At 40.3% G+C, this 24,553-nt stretch overlaps 1 protein-coding gene across 10 annotated transcripts in view; it reads left to right on the top strand.

Annotated features, from left to right (window-relative positions):
• The window catches only part of PRR14L (proline rich 14 like), a 57,275-nt gene that overhangs the window by 14,836 nt on the left and 17,886 nt on the right, over positions 1-24,553 (top strand). For 9 of the 10 annotated variants that reach the window (XM_045887255.3, XM_064578709.1, XM_054510429.2 and 6 more), the window contains 2 exons: positions 8,463-8,535; positions 17,888-23,051. In XM_045887255.3, the coding sequence (XP_045743211.1) occupies positions 8,463-8,535; positions 17,888-23,051 (5,237 nt within the window). Of the gene's footprint in view, positions 1-8,462; positions 8,536-16,556; positions 23,052-24,553 lie in introns of those variants that run through there. The other variant, XM_054510430.2, reaches the window with a different exon arrangement.

Here is a 24,553-nt window from a genome sequence, read left to right as displayed (position 1 = left end):
ATGAGAGTGAGCCAGGCTTCTCACTAATAGAACGAAATTACAGATAGGGGTGGGTTGAGGGCTAGAATGAACCCTGTGGTGTGGAACTAGAATTGGAGTTATCAGTATGAACTTCCAGTTTTTAATATATGTAGATAGATAGAGAAATGCATACTATACATGTGTGGGTATGTGAGGTGGGGTCTAGATGGAGTGGAGGGGTTCTAGATACAGTTTTCAATATATGTAGGTAGATACAGAAATGTACTATATTTGTGTGGGTATGTGACGTGGGTGACACCTCATAGCAGTGAGTTCTTGGTTTCTAAATAACATTTTCCAATTAAAGGAACCAAGACTTTTTGGGAAAATGTTTTGGAGGCTGGCACAAGAGAAAATACAAGATGAGTTTGGAACAGTCTATGGCTAATGCTTAGAAAATTGGGAGACCTAACAAAAGGACACAGGAGCCAACTTGAAAGGACTCCTAGTGGCTAAGACTGGGACAATTTGAGCTTAAATAATGATAATAATGAATTATAACTAATAGAATAAAGCAGGTATCATGAGCCCATGCTGATATAAAATACTTGAATAAATAACTTGCAAAAAAAAGTTCTTAAAGAATTCTAGTTAATAAATACAAAAGGAATCATGACAAGAAATCTCCATCTGGCAACCATCACAGTAATAGTCATCTCAAGCAAGAATCCTCAATGGATGTTAAAACTAGTGGCTAAAAGTTTAAATGAGAAACAAGTATTTACACTGTCTCCAAATATCTCCCCCATAAGATACTTAGTAGTTACATATTAACAGAATCATTACGACGTATACAAAGGAGAAGATAATCACAGTGGAGAAACCTGACAGACCCCCACCTGAACCAAGTGTTGGAAGTTCACCTCCACAGGAATGAGACCCCCCCAAAGCCATGTACCTCTTGAGAGGATCCACCGAGAACCAACATCACTTCTGTGAGATTCCTGCCGCCAAAATGCATAACCATAATCTGATGAAACATCAAACCCAAATCGAGGGACTTTGTTTTCAAAAGTGTCAAAGTCACAAAAGATGAGTATCTGAGGAACTACCTCAGTTTAAGGGAGAACTTAAGGAGACATGATGACTAAATCATCATGGGAGCCTGGATTGGATCCAGGTCCTGAAAAAGGACTTTGGGAAGCCATTAATAAGAGTTGAGTAAATTCTATAGTTAATATTATATTAATAGCAGTTTGCTGGTCTTAATAACTATATGGTGGTTATGTGTAAGATAGTAACATTAAGGAAAGCTTGATGAAGACCACAGAAATTTTTTGAATGGTATTTGCAAACTATTTTTTAATACACCTGAGAAAAATTACCTCTAAATCAATTGTTTAAAAACATTAGAAATTTTTAAATATAATAATAGTAAAAACAACAAAAAAAACCCTTCTTATTTGAGGGAGACAGAGTTTAAGTCAATAGGAAAGGTACTTTTTCACATCTAGGCCAGTTTAGAAATGGGTTAGGTGTGGGGAAGTCATGTTTATAAAGAGGCTGAATGACTGAATGTCCGGAATATAGCAGAGGGGGTTCTAGTTTGGACAAGCAACCTGAGAGCTGTTCTTTTCCCACCCCAAGGTTCTGTGATTTATTTTTAATAGCCTTTAGCAGCATTCCACAAAGTTCTTTTCCTTCGGCTGTTCCTCATCTCAAACCAGCAAAGAGGCCCAGTTGGGCACTGCCTCGGGTTTGCGGCACAGTGAGTACTCAAAGATTACCACTTACCCACTCCTCTGTTCCCTCTGGACCAAAATCCGTCACGACAGGAAAAGTAGTGACTTCAGCAGAACCTGGCTCCAGCAGTAAGAACTTACTGTAATTGTGAAAGACAGACACCTAGGCTTCCAGGGCATGCATTGTATGAATCGAATGAATTTAACAGAGTCCAGTTTGCTTGGTGAATTTCCCGGTTCAAGGGGAAGGACTGTACTCATTTTTAGAATTAGAAGTTTGCACTTTCCTGTATCATGATTTCTGATGAAGCCTAAACTGGTTTAAATTCACTTGTTTAATCACATTTAAAGTCATTATAGGTTTTTGTTGTTAAAAGAAAAAAACAATGTGTTATTTTATGAAGCAACTTATTTTTTTTATTTTTATTTTTTTTTAAAGATTTTATGTATTTATTTGACAGAGAGAGACAGCGAGAGAGGGAACACAAGCAGGGGAAGTGGGAGAGGGAGAAGCAGGTTCCCCGCTGAGCAGGGAGCCCAATGCGGGACTCGATCCCAGGACCCTGAGATCATGACCTGAGCCGAAGGCAGATGCTTAACGACTGAGCCACCCAGGCGCCCGACTTATTTTTTTTTTCCAAAGATTATTTATTTATTTATTTGACAGAGAGAGACACAGCGAGAGAGGGAACACAAGCAGGGGGAGTGGGAGAGGGAGAAGCAGGCTTTCCACACAGCAGGGAGCCCGATGCTGGGCTCAATCCCAGGACCTTGGGATCATGACCTGAGCCGAAGGCAGACGCTTAACAACTGAGCCACCCAGGCGCCCCTGAAGCAACTTATTTTTAAATGTTAAATTCTTTTTTTGCTTTTTTGTATTGCGGTAAACGCACATAACATAAAATTTACCATTTTAATCATTTGTAAGTGTACAGTTCAGTGGCATTAAGCACATTCACATTGTTGTATAACCATCAACACCATCCATCTCCAGAACTGTTTTCATCTTCCCAATCTGAAACTCTGTACCCATTAAACACTAACTCCCCATTATACCCTCCCCCCAGTCCCTGGCTACCATCATTCTCCTTTCTATCTATGAATCTGTCTACTCTAGGGACCTCATCTAAGTGGAATCATATGGTCTTTGTCCTTTTGTGACTGCACTTAACATTTTTTTAAAGATCCACTTAAAAAAATAAAATATTCTAACCATGAAATACTTCAATCATTGAAATACTTCAATCGTGAAAAGGAGAACCAGCAAAAAATAATTCTTTCCTGCCTTATGATTGTGTCAAAAAGGCATAAAAGCTTATAATTAATAGTTTGGTGCTTTGATCAGGAAACTACTCTGTTATTGAGGAGGAGAGAAGAAAGGCAAAAAGGAAGGAGGGGAAAGTATCAGAACAGGCTCAGTGGCGGGGACAGCTGCAAGAGTCAAACTGAATGGTGAAAGAAAGAATTCAGCTCTGAACTCACTTGTAGGACAAAGGTCGACAGCTCTGGTGTACGCAGAGGTTACCAGCCAGGATGTGGACAACATTGGTATTATTTAAGAATAAGATAGAAAGAGATGGGTATGTGATATTCCACATAGATGATTTAACATTGAAAACTATACAGTGAGTGGTTGTTTCTTTTTTCCCCCTTCAACATATGCTTGTTCTTTTGTTTTTCTTGGTACTTAGATAAAAGCTGTAGGGTGTTTAAGTTTTTATATATTTTACTTTTTTTTTTTTTTTTTTTTTACCTCTCATAGTGGTTGATGTGCCTGCGTTGAATGTGTTATAAAAGCTTTGGTTCCAGGATATGATACTTTATTTGTGCTCAACACAGACACAGAAAAAGTTCTGATTGTCTGTTATTTGTTAGCTGCACACATGAAGAGTCAGTATACATTTTTGACAGATATTTGAAGCTGTCTGGACAGGGGACATCAAGTGAGGACGCACAGTGGCTGTTGATCACTCGAACCATGTTATGCTTTTGGAGAAACTTGTTTTTTAATGGCGTGTTCATCAGACCCAATCTTGTGCAATTTGTATGGCTTCACTTAAATGAAAGCCCATTGAACTAAATGCCCATTAAGCTTATTTACTTCTTACCTTAAGACTCTGTGATCCTACACGAAATTTGTGGTAGAATATAGGCGCTTGCTATTTGCCTAAAAGGATATCTTGGTGGAAAAAATTCACATTCGGTGATTTAAAGGTGGAAAAAGTCTGAACTTCATGCTGTTAGTAGTAAAACCGGTGGCCATAACCTGTTCTCCAGGTCTGCCAGGGCACTGTTGTCCACACAGTGATGGTTTGCCCTGTAACATCTCATGTTGTTAAAAGTGACAGAAAATTGTCCAAAGCACCAGTGGTGTATTGCTGAGACTAAGAACTTTCTCCTAATTATTATAGCAGTTCTCAGATAATCATTTTGGGGAGGGGGGGTTATTATCAAATGCCTTTCCCAGCTAAGGTGATCAGTGCTTTACTTAAAGTCACCAGTTGTTTCCCTGAATTGAAATACGTGAAGGAAAATTCCTTTTTAAGCTCTGTAACGATGATTTAAAGTTACTGTTCTACAGCTGTTCCTTTCTAAATATGCAAGGGGTAGGAAACTGAAAGATCCATTTAGAGATACAAAAGTTTCTTTTATTTTCAGAGTATTCTTCACTATGAACATAATCATGGCTATTTCTACAAATGCCACATAGTAGGAAGAATCTCATTTGCTGCATATTGTTGCCCCATCATTGCACACTTCAGTGTATAGACAGTCCCATCTGAAGGTGGGGCAGTCACTGCCCTTCTTACTCATCTGTTTCTGCCTCCAGCTCAGGAAGCTCAAGTTTTGGAGGAGTTCAGTGGAGTCTGCTTACAAGCAGGACTCACAGCTCAGAGATAAATCAGGCCCTTGAGGAGCTTGTAACTTACCCTGCGTAAAAAGCTGAAGAGCCTGATGTATATTCATTTCCTTCCTTTAGATATTTGTGTTGTTCTCCTACTCTAAACTAGTCTCACAGAAATGAATCAGAGAATTGTATCTTTTCTAGGACATACAACTTTTAATGGGAAATAGATTACAGATGAACAGTAAGAATGGTTTTTCAAGACCTTTCTAAAATCTGCCACCACTTTGAAGTATCAAAAGTTAATTTTGATTCTAAGCACTTGGCAGGATAGTATATTGGATGTGCAAGGCAGAGAATCTGTTTGCTGTTGATTTGAAAATGAATTTGTACTGTTTTGTGGCATTTCTTACTTTATACAGCTAATAGAGTATTATAAACTATAGCAGTTACCTCATTTGATGGTGAAAGAAGATCTTGGAAGTTGATTCATTCAAAACAGATTTTGCAGAATCTAGGTGGAAGAGAAAATGTTTAGGACTCTACCTCTAAAAATCCTGAAAGTTAGAACATTTAGCCTATAAAATATTACAAGAAAAGGAAATTGATAAATTTCTGCAAGTGTTTATTATATGATTAGTTGACCTTGAGGGGGTTTGAGGAATGACAGGATCATTACGCTGCATGTCCACTGCTTGTAGGTGGGCTGTTCTGTTCTCTTATCCACACTTGAGGCCCACACTTGGTAGAGTTCCCACCTGATATGTAGATTACCCACCACTGTGGTGGTGGTAGTTGCCAGGTCAGGGGGGTCCTCGCATCTGACCTCAGCCTGACAGTCTGTTTTCTTTTCAACCCAGTCAATTTCTGATCATATTTAAGACTTTGAACTTTATAGGGCTTTCAGCCGTCTGAGGGTTCTTAACTCAGAACCTTTTAAGAGAAGTCAGCAAGGCAGAGGGAGAGGGGAATCACTTACTCCTAGCTTCTGCTTCTCTTCTTCCCTATTACAAATCGTGACTAACCAAGAAGAAGGGGACATGGCCGAAGCAGTTGGCTTGGCACTCCACCAGGGTATTTTGAGTCCTCCAGCTAAGAACCTTAGAGCAGCAGGTGGAGCAAAACTAAAATTCCAGCAGCCCCTCTAGGGGCAGGAGTCAGTATGGTTGGTTGTACAAGCTCATCACAATTCATTCTGAAGGAACTATATAGAACTTGTATGTTGCTGACCTGAGCTCAGCTCTTACTTTGCAGGCCCAAAAAAGCTTAGTCACTCCAGATGACATCCTAGGATCTATTGGTGATAGTTCTATTTAGCTTTTCTCACAGAAAGGGATAACAAGTGTCTAAGGTCTAATGGATGATGAGAGCTTCTGTTTATGGAACACCCAGTGCTGATAGGGTATCTTGCTAGGTGTTACTGTGGTCCCCATTATTCCTATAGCCAACTTAAGCTTGTTCTTAGTGCTATATAGCTAGTAGATAGGAGTCCTGAGGTTGGAGCAGAGCCCTGTCTGACTCCTCATCCCATAATCTTTTACTCCAGCACTCTGCCTTTCCCATAGAGTATTAACCTGAAAAAATAATTCTAACTAGCATCTAATGTCACACCCCATTCAGCCTGAGAACTGGAACATCAAGAGAAGTATCATTTTGGAGAAAGAATCAAATGTAACTACAAATAAAGATGTTTCCATAACGTCTTATTTTGAAATAATTTGAGACTTACAGAAAAGTTGCACAAATAGTACAAAGAATTCCCATATACCTTTCATGCAAATTCCTCACATGCTAACATTTTACCACATTTGCTTTTTTTTCCTGAATAATTTGAGAGTATAGTTGCAGACATGTTGCCTAAATATTTCAGTGTATATTTCCTAGCAAACAAAGACATTCTGATACATGACCACAGTAAGTTGATCAAAATCAAGCAATTAACACTGATCCAAGTATTTTTATTTAATCCACAGACCATATTCAAATTTGGCCAATTGTTATACTGATGTCTTTTGCAGCAAAAGAAAAGAAAATAGTTTTTTTGGTCTAGGAAAAATCTAGGATCACTTGTGGCATTCAATTGGCATGTCTCTTTAATCTCCTTTAATATGTAACAGTTCCTCAGCTCATGACCTCGACACTTTTGAAGAATACAGGCCATGTATTTTGTAGAATTTCCCTCAGTTTGGACTTGTCTGGTGTTTTCTCATGATTAGATTCTGGTTATGCATTTTGGCAGCAGGAATCCCACAGAAGTGATGATGGTTCTTCTTGGTCTATCCTCTCAGGAGGCACATGGCTTTGGGGTGCTTCATTTCTGGGAGGTGAAGTCCATACTTGGTTCAGGTGGGGTCTGCCAGCTTTCTCCACTGCGAAGTTACTATTCTCCCTTATGGAATTATTAAGTATCTCCTGGAGAGATACTTTTGAGACTATGTAAATATTTCTGTTTCTCATTCAAACTTTTAGCCACTAGTTTTAACATCCATTGATGATTGTTGGTTGAGATCATTATTACTGTGATGGTCACCCAGTGGTGATTTTCTAATTCTATCATTCCTTTTATGGTAAGTAAGAGCTTTCTCTTCTCCTCCTTTACAAATAAGTTTGGTCTGGCATCATGCTAGAACTCATACTTCTTTGTCAAACATGGTGGTGTTACCATAAATTATCTGGGAGATACTTGTTTTTAAGTTCATGCTTTGCAAAAGTATTCCACACTAAGGGAATGAAAAAATAGTCCTGCTTCACATGTGACAGTCCATGCTCTCAGTTCAAATGATAATGTTTTTTTGTTTTGTTTTGTTTTTAAAGATTTTTATTTATTTATTTAACAGAGATAGAGAGAGAGCACAAGTAGGCAGAGCAGCGGACAGAGGGAGAGGGAGAAGCAGGCTCTCTGCTGAGCAGGGAGCCCGATGCGGGGCTTGATCCCAGGACCCTGGCTGGGATCATGACCTGAGCTGAAGGCAGCCGCTTAACCAACTGAGCCACTTAGGCGCCCCTCAAATGATAATGTTTTATTTCTGCCTGTATCCATCTTTTCTTGCCACTGCTTTTATCTTCCCTCCCCATTCTGGGTTCTGTTTCCACCACAGAACTTTGCCTAGGGTCCAAATGGCTTTTGCTAGCTTTGAGTTTGTTTGAAGTGCTATAAAAATTATCTAAAGATACAGTAATGATACTACTATCTGTAGATTTAGATGTGTACCATGTCAGTATCTTGCACTTACCAATTAAATCAGTGTGAAAAAAACCTTAAATCTTAGGGCAGGGGGAAAGAGGTGACTGAGAAGGAGAGCTTAGCATAGAGATCTTAGTTCTATCAGTGTCTCCTAGCTAGTAAACCTTCCCTCCTAGGGCTTGAAGCCATTTGCTGCCATGACGTGTACATTCTGCCACTGACCCCTCCCATTTTTCTGAATTTCTTCTGTAGGATAAAACTGGTTGTCATTGATGGTGTTCTCCTTTGCATGCTCTCCCTCCAGTGAAGGGAGATGAAAAGAAAAAATAGCCCTTCTAAGAAGTTTGGGAAGAAAATGCATACATGATCTCTAGAGTGGTTGAGGATTGAGATACTTCCAGTTTGGTGATATTTTCCTTTCAGATGAAATTAAGGTTACGTTGCAGCAATGTGTTTCTTGATTCAGAAGGTATTTAATAGGGTCAGCATTTTAAGCCTCTGTTATTGTCCAGACCTCCGGAAACTTGGCTTTTCAAGCTCAAATTCTAGGGAAGTGGTAATTTTTATTGATTTTATTTCTTTAAATTTGAGGCTTCCTTCAGTTGCCAATCTTTGTGACTGCTATCAAATTTCCAGGAATCCTACTAAAGAGGTTTCTCAGACGGTAATTTGCATTCATGAGTTCGGGCATCTCTGAATCCTCCCTGACCACTGGATTTTCTTCCCGCAGGAAGACCTCCTGATGCAGTCAAGCAAAGAACGTTTATGCACGGGCTTCCCTGAAGACTGTCTGAGGAGCAAAGGTATTTATTTTTCTCTAGTCTTTTCCTTTTTCTACTTATTACACACTGTTTTAGTTCACAGTTTCTTTTTTGCATCAGGAATGCAGGTCCCTGCCTTGCAAGATGGACTTAACTGTAGAAATTCTTGATCTTGCCCATTGACATACTTGAAGACACCTAATATTATTGAGCAGTGCCTTAGGTTTTCTTGTTTTTCGTTTTAATTTTTTTAATTTATTTATTTGACAGAGAGAGACAGGAACATAAGCAAGGGGAGTGGGAGAGGGAGAAGCAGGCTTCCCATGGAGCAGGGAGCCCAATGCAGGGCTCGATCCCAGGACCCTGGGATCATGACCTGAGCCGAAGGCAGACGCTCAACAACTGAACCATCCAGGCGCCCCTTTTGTTTTAATTTATTTTATTTTATTTTATTTTATTTTTTTAAGATTTTATTTGAGAAGGAGAGAGGGCACGCAAGCAAACATGGGGAGGGGGAGGAACAGACAGAGAAGCAGACTATCCGCTGAGCAGGGAGCCTGATGCAGGGCTGGATCCCAGGACCCTGGGATCATGACCTGAACTGAAGGCAGACACTTAACCGACTGAGCCACCCAGTTTTATGTAATGAATGAATATAAAGCCTCCCCTTTTATATAATGAATCCCTATCGATGTGAATTATTTGATTTTATAAAACTAAACTGCTTATTTGGAAAGGTTAACATGAATGGGGAGGAATTGACCCAGTCCAGTTGAACACTGTGGAGTGCATCCTGTTCCTGTTCCCCTGGACAGGGATGGGAGAAAGCGTTCACTCCAGGTCACCTGTCAAAGCAGTTTCATTTCCATTACTTCGTTTTGCTTCTCAAAACAATGAGTGGATATAGGCATCTGAGATATCACCTTTAGATTGATTGATTGATTGATTGAGGAGGAAGCTGAGACCCAAAGAAAGAGTGCTGAGCCAAGATTTTCTCCCCAGGCTGAAAATAATCTTAGGTAACTGTAGAAAGGACTGTGTCTATATATTATGCAATTAATATAATCAAAACACAAAAAAAGGAAAATACAGCAAGTATGTTTAATTATATGAACATTTCGTGATAAAACATCAGATTTGACTCTCTGCTTCTTGGCAGCCCAGACAGAAAAGGAAGCACAAATTGTCCTTATGAGAAAGGGTACTTGTCCCACTTTATCACCCTGCTTCCTGCTGCTGGAGATTTCTTCTGTGGCTCAAAGGCTTTGCTGTCCAGTATAGATTAAAACTCTGAGGATGAGAAATGTCCTTTTGTACATGTCTCACCCAGTTCCTAGGGCCTTACTTGGGACCATTTTAGCCCCCCACCCCTGCCCCAAATATCTTTTCAGCAGGGCTCCAGTATTGCTATATTGAGTCTTTGGTATATATATATGTATTTTTTTTTTAAGATTTTATTTGTTTGACAGAGAGAGACACAGCAAGAGAGGGAACACAAGCAGGGGGAGTGGGAGAGGGAGAAGCAGGCTTCCTGCAGAGCAGGGAGCCCGATGCGGGGCTTGATCCCAGGACCCTGGGATCATGACCTGGGCCAAAGGCAGACGCTTAACGACTGAGCCACCCAGGCGCCCGAGTCTTTGGTATATTTTTGGTATATTTTCACCCACATCTTAGCACAAGTTTAGTGTCTATTTGTTGAACTACACTTTCATTTAATAACTAAACTGACCTTTAAACAGGAGAATTAGGGGGTGCCTGACTGGCTCAGTTGGTAGAGCATGCAACTCTTGATCTCGGAGTCATGAATTTGAGCCCCATGTTGGGCATAGAGATTACTTAATAAAGAAAAAAAATTTTTTTTTTTTAAAAAGGGTGCCTGGCTGACTCGGTCAGTAGAGTATGTAACTCTTGATCTTGGGGTTGCAGATTCGAGCCCCACGTTGGGTGTAGAGATTACTTAAAAAAAAATAAAATCTTTAAAAAAAATAAAAACAAAAACAGGAGAATCAGTTATTTTCTATGAGGAAATCTGCCTTCTCAGACTTACCTGGTTACTGTCCACCTAAAAATCTGGTCTACATTGGACATGGATAAGATGAGTTCTTCAGATAAGCTACTTTGTGGCATTTTTCTTCCTGATCTAATACCATTCTTTAATGACTTAAATTGGGAAAATGAATTATTTTTCTTTCTCCAAAGCTGTGTGCAAGGTTCTCAGTTTTAGATGGAGGAACTTGAAAACAGCAGCTTTACTAGAGTTTTAAGCAGCAGTGACCTAGTGCCTGACTGTGATACGTTCTTCCATTCAGTCCCCAGAGAGCCTTCAAAGGTGTCCCTTTGTTACACATGAGGGAACAGCCTCCGCCCAAGCAATCATAGCAAGCAGAAAGGAAGGTTCTATGAAGGCAGGTCTGTGAAAGACATGAACACACAAGCTGCTGCCGATTTCAGTTAAACAGATACACATGCTGTCCTGTAATGTGGCCAGCATCTCAGCTCGCTTTGTCGGGGTTAAGGTAAAGCATCTGGCAACCTGTCATTTCCTACAGAATTGAGAAGTAAATGATGTTTCTTGGAAACTTGGTTGTACACTCCCTCTGGGAGCCCCAGCTGCAGAATTTTCACTCTGCTCCAGATCCTGGTCCCACACATTTTAGATGTAGATTTCCCTCATAAAAACTAGTATACTCTTCCTACTTTTGTTTTAAATCTCTGCTCTGTTGAATGCTGTGCAAATCGCTTATAGAGTTTTATTTATATTCCATTTTGCTTATTCTGAATGGGGGCACCTCAAAGGTCAGCACTGTGTGATAATTTATAAATTTGCTGAGGAATGAATTTGGGTCCCCTGCACTGAGGTGTTCAGCAAGTGAACCTAAGGCTGCCACACTCTCCCCTTGGTGTATTGTTCTTCCTTCTCTAAATAAATGTCCTGTTCACAGTACTTCCAAGTTAGTGTGATATTCAGAATTTTTAGGTTCTTTACAGTCATGTCTGCTGTAGCTCAGTTAGGTGAAATTAGAAGAAGCTTAATGCTTTAAAAGGACATTTGTGTTAACCAAAAGTCATCTTTAGTTGGTAGGATGCTATTTTGCAGATCATTCCTTATTTCTTGATTGCTGTAGGGCAGGCCCATGAGAAGTGGGCATGGGGGAGCTGTAATGGGTGTTGGATGAGGGGCCATTTCACAAAGGGAGGGTGTCCTCCTGTCAGACACTCTGCTGCCTCTCCTCTTCTACTAGTGTGGCTTTTCTAATGTGGCTTTTTCACCATAATTCTGTTTAATATTTTACAGAATTGACATTATCAAGTTTTTTTGTTTGTTTCTGTTGTGGTTTTTTGTTTTTTGTTTTTTCCTGCGTTCCCTGTAACTGGCTTGGTTTGGGAAGGTTGTGACTTAATTCTCACAGTAGCAATCTCCACGAAGGCTTATTTGGGAATTCTCTGAAGTAGGAGAGTCACAAGAAATTGGAAGAGAATTGGAGGGAATACATTTTGATGCAGAGGTGAAAGCAGTCAAGGAGAGAAAAGATACCTTATATAATTTTTGGAACTAGATAGTTTGAATTATTTAGAAGAATTAGAGTTGAAACAATCTTTTAAAGCCCTCTATGTCTGTCATACAAATAAGTATTACAAGTAGATGGAAGAAACCCCATCGACAAACTCCTTATGCTTTACATGAGTCTAGATTCTTGGAGTTTATTGATTCTTTTTAATACATATAATTGGGAAAGAATATTTCCTGTTTATATTCCTTATTTATGTCATTGTCCTCCTATAATTTGCATTTTAGGGGGAGAAAAGTTGAAAAATCAGCCAGTACCACACCCATTTAATAGACAGCATGAAAGAAGTGTGGACATTTTGGGTACTGAATTTTTTTTTTACTTTCTTTAAATTAAGGTATAGGGACCCCTGGGTGGATCAGTCAGTTAAGTGTCTGCCTTCAGTTCAGGTCATGATCCCAGGGTTCTGGGATCAAGCCCCGCATCAGGCTCTGGAGCCTGCTTCTCCCTTTCCCTCTGCTGTTCCCCCTGCTTGTGCTCTCGCTCTCTCTCTGTTAAGTAAATAAATAAAATCTTTTTTAAAAATTAAGGTGTAACTTAACCTACACTAAAATTCACCCTTTTTTGTGTGTACAACCCTGTGAGTTTTGACAAACACATTTGTTCAGTTATCACCACAATCAAGATATAGAACATTTCCATCACCCCAGTGATTTCTCAAGGCTTCTTTTATAGTGCATCCCTCTTGCCAGCCTCAGCCATTAGCAGCCACTGATCTTTTTTCTGTCCCTATAGTTTTACGTTTTCCAAAATGTCCCATAAATGTAATCATAGAGAAGCCTTTTTTTTTTTTTTTAAAGATTTTATTTATTTATTTGACAGAAAGAGACACAGCAAGAGAGGGAACACAAGTAGGGGGAGTGGGAGAGGGAGAAGCAGGCTTCCCGCTGAGCAGGGAGCCGGATGCGGGGCTCAGTCCCAGGACACTGGGATCATGACCTGGGTGGAAGGCAGACGCTTAACAACTGAGCCACCCAGACACCCCAGAGGAGAAGCCTTTGAGTCTGGCTTCTTTCACTTAGCATCGTGCATTTAAGATTAATCCATATAGCTGTGTGTATCAGTACTTCATTGCTGCTTCTTGCTGAAGAGTATCCTGTTGTCTGGTTGTATCACAGCTTGTTTATTTCCCATTGAGGGAAAGTTGAGTTTCCAGTTTGGGCAATTATGAATAAAGCTGCAGTGAATGCTTGTGTACGAGGTTTTGTGTGAACATGAGTTGTCATTTCACCTAGGTGAATAGTTAGGCATGACACTGCTGGATCATTTGGAAAGTGTGTTTATTTTATAAGAAACTACCAAACAGTTTTCCAGAGTGATTGTACCCTTTGGGACCAGTAGTACATGAGTTGTATCCAGATTTGGAAAGCCAGATGTTCAGTAGTCAGAGAAGCTGAGGAGGTGACAATAGCTTGTAGGGTTGTCTGCTGTCTTCCTACCTCTTGGTAGTCTTTGTGAGCCTCCACACAGGAGAGCTTCCACACAGGAGAGCTTCCTTTTATAGAAGACATTACAATATTGCTAACCCATTGCACATCTTTCTGAGGACGGGATGTAGAATATGCCAAAACGGATGTCATATTTAGTGTCCGCAGTCTAACCACTTAATTTTTTGATCCAGGAAAAGGTTTTGACAGAAATGCTATTGAATCCTTGTCAACCTCCAGCATGTCTGTCCCCAGTTATAGTTATATGGAAATAACACCAAAAAAAGTCTTTTTTTTTTTTAAGTTTTTTTTTTTTTTTTTTTATTCATGAGAGACAGAGCGAGAGAGAAAGGCAGAGGGAGAAACAGGCTCCCAAGGAGCAGGGAGCCCGATGCGAGACTCAATCCCAGGACCTGAGATCATGACCTGAGCCGAAGGCAGACGCTTAACCATCTGAGCCACCCAGGCGCCCCCCAAAAAAGTCTTTAAGTTTTCTTGTATTACTTGTATTATGATTGGAATGTAAGCACTTTTTAAAAAACAATTTTATTGAGATATAATTTACACGCTATAAAGTTTGTGCATTTGAAGTATACTTTTCAGTGGTTTTCTTCTATACTTACAGAACGCAGGCATAACCCTAATTTAATTTTCATCACTCCCTAAAGAAACCTGTTTGTATCCATTAGCATTCATTGTTCATTCTGTTCTTCCTTCTCCCCAACCTCTTCCAGCTACTAATCTGCTCTTGTCTGTATAGATTTGCCATTCTGGACATTTTATATAAATGGGGGCTGGTATTTTATGACTGTTTTCACTTGGCATAAAGATTTTTAAGGTTCATCCATGATCTAGCATATATAAGTGCTTCATGTTTATGGCTGAATAATATTCCATTGTATCCATTTATCTGATGGACATTTGGGTTGTTTCCACTTAAAGACTGGGTGGCTCAGTTAAGCATCTGCCTTCGGTTCAGGTCATGGTCTCCAGGTCCTGGGACCGAGCCCGGCATCAGGCTCCCTGCTCAGCAGGGAGTCTGTTTCTCCCTCTGTTCCTCCCCCTGCCCATGCTTGCTCTCTCTCTCAAATAAATAAATAAAATCTTAAAAAAGCTGGACGCTTAACTGACTGAGCCACCCAGATGCCCCAAGATTTTAGTTTTGATGAAGTCCAACTTACCAGTCTTTTTATCACTGTGTTTCAGTATCTTAGCTAAGAAATCATTACCAAAATCATGCAGATTTACTCTTGTGTTTTCTTCTAAGAGTTTTATAGTTTCACCTCTTATATTTAGGTCTCTGATCTACTTTGAGTTAATTTTTTTGTATGACGTGAGACAGGGTCCAAATGTATTCATTTGCATGTGGATATCCAGTTGTCCCAGTGCCATTTGTTGAAAAGCTGTTCTTCTTGGTCCCTTTGTCAAAAATCAGTTGACTGACCATAAATGTTAGAGTTTCTTTCTGGATTCTCAGTTCTAATATCCTTGCTCTTTATTAAAAATCCATCCTGTGCCAGTGCTACACTGTGTCCATTACTGCAACTTTGCTTTTGAAATCAGGAAGTTTGGGGCTACCATCTTTATTCTTTTTCAAGATCATTTTGGCTGTTACGTGTCCCTTGCATTTTCATTTGAGTTTTAGGATTAGTTTGTCAGTTCCTGTAAACATAAGCACTTTTTAAACTGTTGTTATAAAACAACAAATCTGGGGCCTTCAGCTGAGGTCACGAAATGCCTGTTTCTAAAAATGGGCTCATACCTCACAGAATATATTTTACCCTCCAGTATACCTAAATACTTTTTTTTAATATGCCACATTTTCTTTATCCATTCATTCACTGGTGGATACTTAGGGTTGTTTCCATGTCTCACCCACCATAAGTAATGCTGGAATGAACATGGGGGTGCGGATATCTTTTCAGAATAGTGATTTCATTTCCTTTAGATGTATACCCAGAAGTGGAGTTACTGGATGGAGTATACCTAATACTTTGAACAACTTCCCTAACCTTCTCATTCTTCATTCAGACAGCATCTATTATGTACCTGCTATGTGCCAAGGTCAGTGTTGGGTACTCAGTCCACAGTGATCATTAAGATCCTATTTCTGCCCTCAAATAGCTCCAGTCTCATGGAGGTGATATATTAAACAAATACTTGAGAAACAATATCACAGAGATTTTCATAGAAATACTGTGCAAGGGAGTGGGAACCCAAAGGAGTGGCTAGCCCTAACCAAGTGTGGCCTCTGGCACGTCTAAGAGCTCTACATGTATTAACTCATCTTTACAAGTCCTGCAAAGTGGGTACCATCTTTCTCCCCGTATTACAGAAGAGGACTGGGTCAGTATTCCATAGCCTTTAGAAAACTTTCTAATAAATATAATTGCCCAAACTCTCCTTTAAAATTCTTTGAGATTTCCAAGTCAGTGTGGTTAATTATAACCAAGTAAAAGAGTAGGTAGAGTATCCTTTGGCTTTCAAGCTGTACACAACCCCTGTTTTCCTCCCAGCCTTCAGTGTTACACTACCTGTGAAATGACTGTTCCCCTGCCTCCTCCCTAAGATTCTCAACTAAGTTGAGAACAGTTGTTCTTCTAGCGGGTAAGGGCACTGAGGTAGAATCTTGCCTTAAGTGCCTTGCACAGTGAGTAGTTTGGGGATGGGTGAAGAGTTTTGCAGTTTTCCTGAGCAGATAAAATGAAAGATTCAACTAGGATGGTGCTGGACCAGCGTGGAAAGGCCCAGAATTTACATGAATGGCTTAGTGCCATAGTATCCAGTGAAGAGATACACTAAACCACTTGGGGTAAATGCGGTTAGAAATTCATGAATAGGGTAGAATTGTCTGCTATGATGTGGAAAGTAAGCTAGTTTCAAAAAGATAAATACTGTGTGGGGCATTAGGATTTCAAGGCCATAATATGTCAGTAATTGGAATCTGTGCAAGCTTGTGGAATCCAGTATGCATTTATCAATCTAGTATTTGTTGACTCCCGGTATTTTTAAACACTGTGTCCTATCCTAGCATAGTTATTAAGTTTATCATTTTAACTGTTCTCAGGTCCAGTAAGATAAGAAAGAAAGCAGAACAAAGGAAAAGCACTTTTTCTTTAAATGGCAGGCACTGTACCAGGTGGTGTTTTACATGTATTATTTAATTTAATCCTCAAAGTAGCACTGAGGTAAGTGTACTTCGTACCCTCTTTTTCAAAGGAGAAAACTGAAACTCAGAGAAGTAAGTAAGATCACAGAGCCCACCTGCCTTCAGAGTTGCTGTTCCTTCTCTCAGAATTGCTGCTCTCAGTACCAGTTGATAAATGGATAGGGAAGCTCTAGGAAGACAGTATTGATAGTGTTTGTTGATTTGACCTAACCATTTATTAATTCCACAGATTTATTGAGTGCTGTTTTGTACTGGGTATTATGCTGGGCAATAGGGAAAGGGAGAGACCGAGACAAACATAATCCTTACTCTCATGTAGTTTATATTCTAGAGAATAATTATAGAGAATTATAATGATCTTTAGGTTGATTTGCATTTAGCTTTATCTGTTTAGTGCTCGTATTTTGTTATATATTGTGTGCATGCAAATACACATATACACATATGCACATGTATGAGCATAACTGTGTTTTCTAAAAAGAAAGTAAGGATAAAAAATTTGTTTGTAGACTAACAAGTTTGGGGAATTTCTTTATACTGCATCTTTTACCTAGAATTTCAGAGACACTGAACAGTAAAACTTCTTTATGAATTGCATTTACATTCTGCTCAAAAAGGTTTTTTGTTTTTTAATATTTCATAATAGAAAAATTTTAATTTATTGAAAAGTGGAGAGTATACTAAACCCACATGTATCTGTCACTCAGCTTCATAAATGCCAGCTCATGACTAGTCTTGTAGGGAAGCAATTACTGTAAGTAATTCAGTTCAGAACTAATATTCAACTTAAACATTTATCTTTTACATGGGTTTTACGTAAAACTTATGTAATTACTTATGTAATTTATTTATGACTAACTTAATATTATTCAAGTAATAAGAAGATGGTCATTGAATAATATAAGCTGTTGTATTGTGGGTCTGCTTTATTAATGTTTTAGAAGGGAAGCTTCTTAAGACTCTGGATTACATGTATATCTCCATATTCAATTGTCCAGCTAAGTAAGTATATTTAAATAAGTAACACTTAGAGAAAGGCAGATGTTCAAAATTAGCCAAGTACACTTTTGGCCCTCTGTCATATTTTGCATAAAAGAACAAAACCAATGGTACAGTGCACTAACTTTGTAATTTGCTTTTTGAGTTGGGTCTTTTTTGTTGCTATTGGTTGCATGATTAATTTTTTTATGATTGCATACTTATTTGGATTTATTTCTCTTGTGCTGAAGGAAATGTACAAATTAAAACTGGAACTCTGCTAAAATCTACTGAAGAAGTACAAGGTATGAAGGTCAATGGGACTAAGACGGATTATAATGAAGGACACAAGAATGGCAATGTGAGTAAAGGTCTCTCAGCTGGGTGCAGCGAATACCCAGAAATAGACAAAATCATGACCAGTGGTGAGGTTTCAGAAACCAGCACATTAGTTTCCCTAGAGCCTTTAACCTTTGTGGACCCTGGATTAACAGAAGCAACTTCTAAAGAAAAAGAATGTGAAGAATTAAAAACTTGTCCTTCTTGGTTGTCATTGTTACCAGGGAGCAGTGCCATTTCCAAAGTGAACAATGGGAAGGAAGAGGTGTGTAAGTTAAACCTTGTCTGTGAAGCAGATGACAATCACCAACAGATTCTCAGCCACCATAATGAAAAACACAGTTCTGCCCATGGCAGTCCCAAAGCCACGAGAAATGTAGTTGTTGTAGAACCCTTAGAAGAAAACTCTGGCATTTCATATTTCTCAAGTTTGTCTGGTCCAGAATCCAGGACACCATCCTTAGAAACAAGTGGTTTTGAAGGTGATGGCTTGCCAAAGGGATCTGCTGAAAAGACAGACAATTCCTGTTTTGATGGAGATGGTCAAAGCAAGAACGTGGCTACTAGAAAAGAAAATGAACAGTTTTTGAACCCCAGGAGTGAAAGAGGGGAACTCTTTCTTGTTAATGCCAGGCAACCAGAAGAGGATGCTAGTGGTCATTGTCCTGGTGAAAAAGAGACTGTTGCCGCCCCCAAAGAGAATATCCATGGTAACTCTTGTGTTCAAGGCAGTATCCATACAGACAGCCCTAGTTCTTCAGTGCCTGGTTCTTTCACTGAAGCCACAGAAGTAATGTTAAAAAAAAATTATCTGAAAATCACTTTAGACATTCAGGGTAGCTTGACAAACCATGAGGACCATAGAGAAACTTCTACTGATATGAGCCATTCAGGCAGACACTCTGAAGAGAGCAGTTTTTCCTCCTTAATGCAGATTGAAGAGCCAGAACAGACAACCACTATAGAGGCCAATATGGTAACTGAAAAGATTTACAGTAAAGACTCTAACTCATTCCGCTCCCAGAGAAATCTGGAAGACGACACCCAGTTAAGTGAAGCATCCTATAATGAATTTCTGATTGAAAGAAAATCCCTTGTGAGTTTAAAGCGTGAGGACCAGATAAGTCTTATGAATGAGATATCAAAACCCAAGAAAGATATTGCTCAGTTACCACCATCCCTAGAATTTGATTACAAACCTGAGTCAGAACAAGCTATACAGACCGCACAGGATGATAGTTCACATTTAGATGAACAGAACATAGCCTGTGAGATGAATAAACTTCCTTGTACCAATGAATTGGTTTTAAACAAAATAGAAAGTGAATGTGTTTTAAATCAAGTGCCCCTTAATTCTCAAGACCACGCGAAGTTGCCAGCTAACAAAGAGATGCCTTTAGCAACAAGCGAGGATTCCCAACAGAGCCATCACCCTCCATTAGAGGATGGAGCAGATGTCATTGCTCATACCCAAACTGTTCCCATGAAGACAAAAATGAAAGACATCGCTCCATCAGGTGACAAATCCTGTGGTGCCTCTTCAAACAACCCCACCTTAAACATCAAACCAGGAAGCCTAGAAAGGAAAAACGAACTGGCTGATTCTGGAATAGTCGATCTACCTTCCAGACTTCTCTCAAGCAAGAAAGAAGCAGCAGGCTTGCCTCAAGAGGTCTCTGTTATGGAATGTCAAAGTGTTCAATCTCAGGATCTCTCTAGCTGTCATTGTGTAAATAAAAATGCGCAAGAAAAGAGCGTGTGTTCTGCTTATGCTGCTTTTGAGTCCAGCAGAATCATCCCAAAAGTTGAAAACTCTTTGTTGACCAAGTGTGAAGATGCATTTCAGCACAGCAATCACCACTCCCAAGGAAGAGAAGACTCCACAGAAAGTAGCACGCATAAAGTGAGTTACACATCAGAGGGAAGTGAACTTGCTGAGGAAGAAACTAAAGGCAGCCTCCCAGGAGATAAGATGCGAAATGAAATGCCAGGAAGCGTATTAAATAGTGAAGCTTCAGACAAGACCATTCCCACCACCAGTCACACCCAGCCCAGTGAGGAATGGTTGGAAGGAAAGGAACAGGATGTACCTAAAGAGACTGTGTTTTGCAAGTATAACATCTCTGACTGTGTCACATCAGAACTAAACTTATCTGCAAACATTCCAAGCCCTGAAAAATTGTTGGACCAGTCTCTAACTGTTATGCTCTCCAGTTTCAAAAGCATAAGCCAAGCAGTTGAAACTCTTGATCAGAAAACAGATAAAGTCCTTGACTGCCAGAGTAACCAAAATAGACCAGATGAAGGCAGAAATGAAGATAAACCAGCTAAGGAGACACTAGATGGTGACAAGAGAGAGACTGTCACAGAACCTAACAGAGAGGTAAGCCACAACCAAAAGGATCTGCTAGTTAGTTCAGCCAGTAACAACCCATTGTCCAGTGGTAGTTCAAAGAAAGGCGATTTGAAAGGAGACTCTGAACATATTTCTGTTTGTGAGGAGTCCACAGATGGCATGGTAGACATCATCTACACGAACTGCAGTAATGAGTCTACAGAAGGCATGTTAGACTTAAGAGCATCTAGTACCCTTGACGGTGGTGCAGGGCAAGATGGACTGACATTACAGGAAACCTCAGTGAGTACTCTTTCTCAGAGAAGAGAACTGAGTGCTGCATTTATCAAAATGATTGGCCAGGACTCAGATTTCCCAGATGCTACTTCCTCTACAGGGGAGCCTCTGGAAATTAAAAAATCATGTGAAGAGAAAGTATGCAGATCATTAAAAGATTGTGAAATGGAAATGTGTACAGACTCTTGTGCCCATGAGCTAGAGTCTATTGCAGATCATGAACCAAATATAAGAACATTGGGTAGAGTAAATGTGTCCTTAGATTATAGTCATCATGAACAGCTAGTTAAAGAAGCATCCCTTAGAGAAACAAAAGGAATGATCGAAGGATCAAGACTGGAAATAATTTCTGAGTTTGACAAGGACAATACCTTTGGAAGTTCCTCAAAAGAGTTGCTGTCTTCTGGATGCCCAAATGAGAACCCTGTTCCTGTAGGGAGCCTGAAATCCATTGAGATAATGCCTTCGTATCTGTCTTCTCACAAAAATTCAGAAAGTAATGTTAATAGTGAAGAAACTGACCTGAAAAATCTTTTTAAACCGAAAGATGGTGAAATGCTTTGTGAAAACGTGGAGCACCACACAGTCCTGCTTGAGAAGAAGGAAGGAGAACCAGGGGATGGGAGTAATTCTGGTAAAGGAGTCAGAATAGACATTGGTATGCAAAATTTGCCTTTGACAATGGAAACAGAAACTAAGTTGAGAGGAGAAAAAACTGAAGAACATCAGAGGGGACCCATGGGTCACGTAACTGTCAGGGAAGAGTCTGAGGAGATGATTACCAGAGAGGCTGGTCATGGTGATAAAGGAAGAGAGATTTTTCAGTCCCATTCTAAATCCCAGAGGATGCTTGCTGATCTTGAAGAGCAACAAAGGCAGAGGGCTTTGGACTACATGTTGCAGAATGAAGAGGAATATATCCATCAAAAAGAAGCATACACGATATTGGAACAATGTACATCATCTGACATTTTACCAGATGAGCTGAAAGATAAGAACCAAGCCAAGTATTGCAAAGGTGAGTCCACCATGATGAAGAAAATCACCCTGGCACAGCTGGCCACGGGCGGCGGTGCTGCACAGTTCCGAAAGTTGGAGGATCCATTAAAAAGGGCCATGGAGTCGTACACAGGCCCTTGCCTTCGTGTTGCCCCTCAGAAAGCACAAGACCCCAACTCTGCTGGGTGTGGTGAAATACACGGTGCCTTTGGGAACACTTCACACCAGAAAAGAGTGCTTCCCTTAAAGAAGCAGCCCCATCGAACATGTAAGAAAGTTTCCTGTCAGGAGCAACTCAAGATGGGGAAAAAAATAAGTAAAATCAGAAGTTCTGCCTTTTTAAAGAGTTCCTCTGAAACCATCCCCACAAAAGCACACCGATTTCTCAGTTCGTGTGCTGTGCCTGCACCCGCACAATCGGAACCCGGAACAGAACCAGCCAGGAGCTTAATGAGCCACATACCAAAGCAGAAGGTGACTCCGTGCCATCCCTTGAGGAGCCTGAATGTTAGGAAGCCTACCAAAGAATCAGCCTTACTCAGCAAGCTGTCCATTCTCGCCTCCAAACTGGTCCCAGCCACAAAGACCCAGAAACTAAGATACCGGCGTTGTTCCTCGGAACTTCTTCCAGTGGCTAAAAGCTACAAGCGGCTCAGATACAAAAGGCTTCTGGATGGCTTTTCATACAATACAATGCAGCTAAATCCATATTTGGCAGCTAGTGGATGGGATAAGAGACCCAACAGTAAGCCCTTGGCACTTTATTCGCTAGAAGCCATCAAAATGAGCTTCATAGATTTGAGCAACAAGGTGCCATCACTGCTGTTTGGTTCCGAAATTTTCCCGGTATCTTTTCACATGAAATCGGGCTCTGAGTGCATGACCGAGTCCCCAAGGACTTTTCCTGAGCACTGTGCTCCAGCCAGGCTCACCTTAGGAGAGGCCCCCAGGTGCCTGTCTCAGCCTCCCAAGTGGACCTTTTCTTTCTTCTTGTCCCACAGTTGTCCTGGGATGGCCACATTCAGGGAAGACACTGGCCTCCATGGTCAGGCATGTGCCCAGGCTCCTTCACAGTCTCCAGGTCCTCTCCAAGACTATGGAGGCACTGCCATAGTCCAGACCAGAGCAGGCTGCTCTGTTCTTGGCCTTCACACACTTCTAGCACTTTGTTCTCCTGGATGTTACCGAATCTGGACAAAAAAACGGAGCTTCTCTAGTCACATGCCTACCATGCAGAGGCTCTTCATGACCCAGTTTACACAGGGCTTAAAAGGGTTAAGATCTCCAGCCTCCATAGCAGACAAGGTCTTCTGTTCTCTTCCCTACTCGGTGGGCCGAGTGCTATCCATTTGGAGCCAGCATGGGCCTTCTGCCTGCCCCTTCGGAATCTCTCCTCTTCATTCCACTCACGGCAAGTGGCAGCCGACTCTGAGCACCACGAGCAGGTAAAATCCGTGTTTGCTTTTCAACCTCTGGGGAAAGTTGAGGGCTATTTAGAGTTTCTGTGTCTGCATTTTCCGTTTACCTTGACAAATCTCTGCTGAGAAAATGTAGCTGTAAGTCTTGAGTGTAGACCCCTCTAATTTTCCTGCAGAATCTACCCCTGTATTTTTACCATTCTATGTTTTGTCCATGTCATTCGCAAACCATCAAATCTTTTGAATCTCTTCTTTTCTACCCATGCCCTCGCCTTCCAAAGAACGCCATTACACGTCAAAGACTTATAAATAGTGACAAATAATGGCTTCTAACTATATCTTATTGACAAAGTATTATACAGTCAGCAACTACTTCGGTGTTTGATGTATAAAGGATACAGAATAAGTACTTTTTTTTTAAGATGTTATTTATTTATTTGACAGAGAGAGAGAGCACAGCAGGGGGAGCGGCAGGGAGAGGGAGAAGCAAGCTCTCCACTGAGTGGGGAGCCCAATGCAGGGCTCAGTCTCAGGACTCCAGGATCATGAACTGAGCCGAAGGCAGACACTTAACCGACTGAGCCACCTAGGCACCCCCAGAATAAATACTTCTTAAGTAAATAAACTAATTATGTAGGTATCACCAAATCTAGTTCATGAACCTTTGGATTTCTCTCTGGAGCAGAGAGGCTTCAAAGATTGACACTTACATACTATAGTTGTACAATTTATAGAATTTTAAGTGAGCTAGAGAAGAGTGGTTTGACCACTTAGAATAGTTGAAAATAATTTCACCAATATCATTTTACCTTTTTTTTTTAAGTTTTCATTTATTTATGTTAGAGTGGGGGGGGGCAAGAGGGTGATAGAGAAAAATCTCAGCAGACTCCCTGCTGAGTGCAGTGCCCTACACAGGGCTCAATCCCACAACCCTGAGGTCATGACCTGAGCTGAAATTGAGAGTTGGATGCTTAACTGAGCCACCCAGGTGCCCCTCATTTTACCTCCTTATTGGAAATAAGAGGAGAAAGAATTAGAGAATTATATCCTAAGGATCTGTCTCAGACATAATAAATCCTCCTATTTGTAATCCCTCAAATAAACAGAAACTGAAATTTTTTTAAATTGGCCCTCATCGTTGCTATAGTTTAAAAATTCAACACCAGCAAAGCCATAAAATTAGGGAGAGGCCTTGTTCTTCATGTGTCTGTGCAGTCTCTTATGCAGAATCATTCTGTGTCACTAAAACACTGTCTGGTGCATATTACAAAGTTCCCTGACCGTCTTAGCAGAAAACTAACTAAATCAAAGGGTTTCAGAAAGACACCGCAGAACCTGAATGTGGCTGATGGAAATTGAGAGATGAATGATCTTCGAAGTACTTGTCCTGTAGTTAATAGAAAAATGTTCTTACAGTGTAGTCACAAAAAATACATTGGAATGAATCAAATTGTTTTATTTTTTTCAAAGATTTTATTTACTTGTTTAAGAGAAAGATAGCGAGAGAGAGCACAGCAGGAAGTGTGCAG

Source organism: Mirounga angustirostris, unplaced genomic scaffold (genome assembly GCF_029215605.1).
Source record: "Mirounga angustirostris isolate CCGP_5_RB_7025 unplaced genomic scaffold, mMirAng1.0.hap1 SCAF_14, whole genome shotgun sequence".
NCBI classification, from domain to species: Eukaryota; Metazoa; Chordata; class Mammalia; order Carnivora; family Phocidae; genus Mirounga; species Mirounga angustirostris.
Note: the sequence above shows the minus strand (reverse complement) of the source record. Positions and strands in the feature narration are given on the sequence as shown.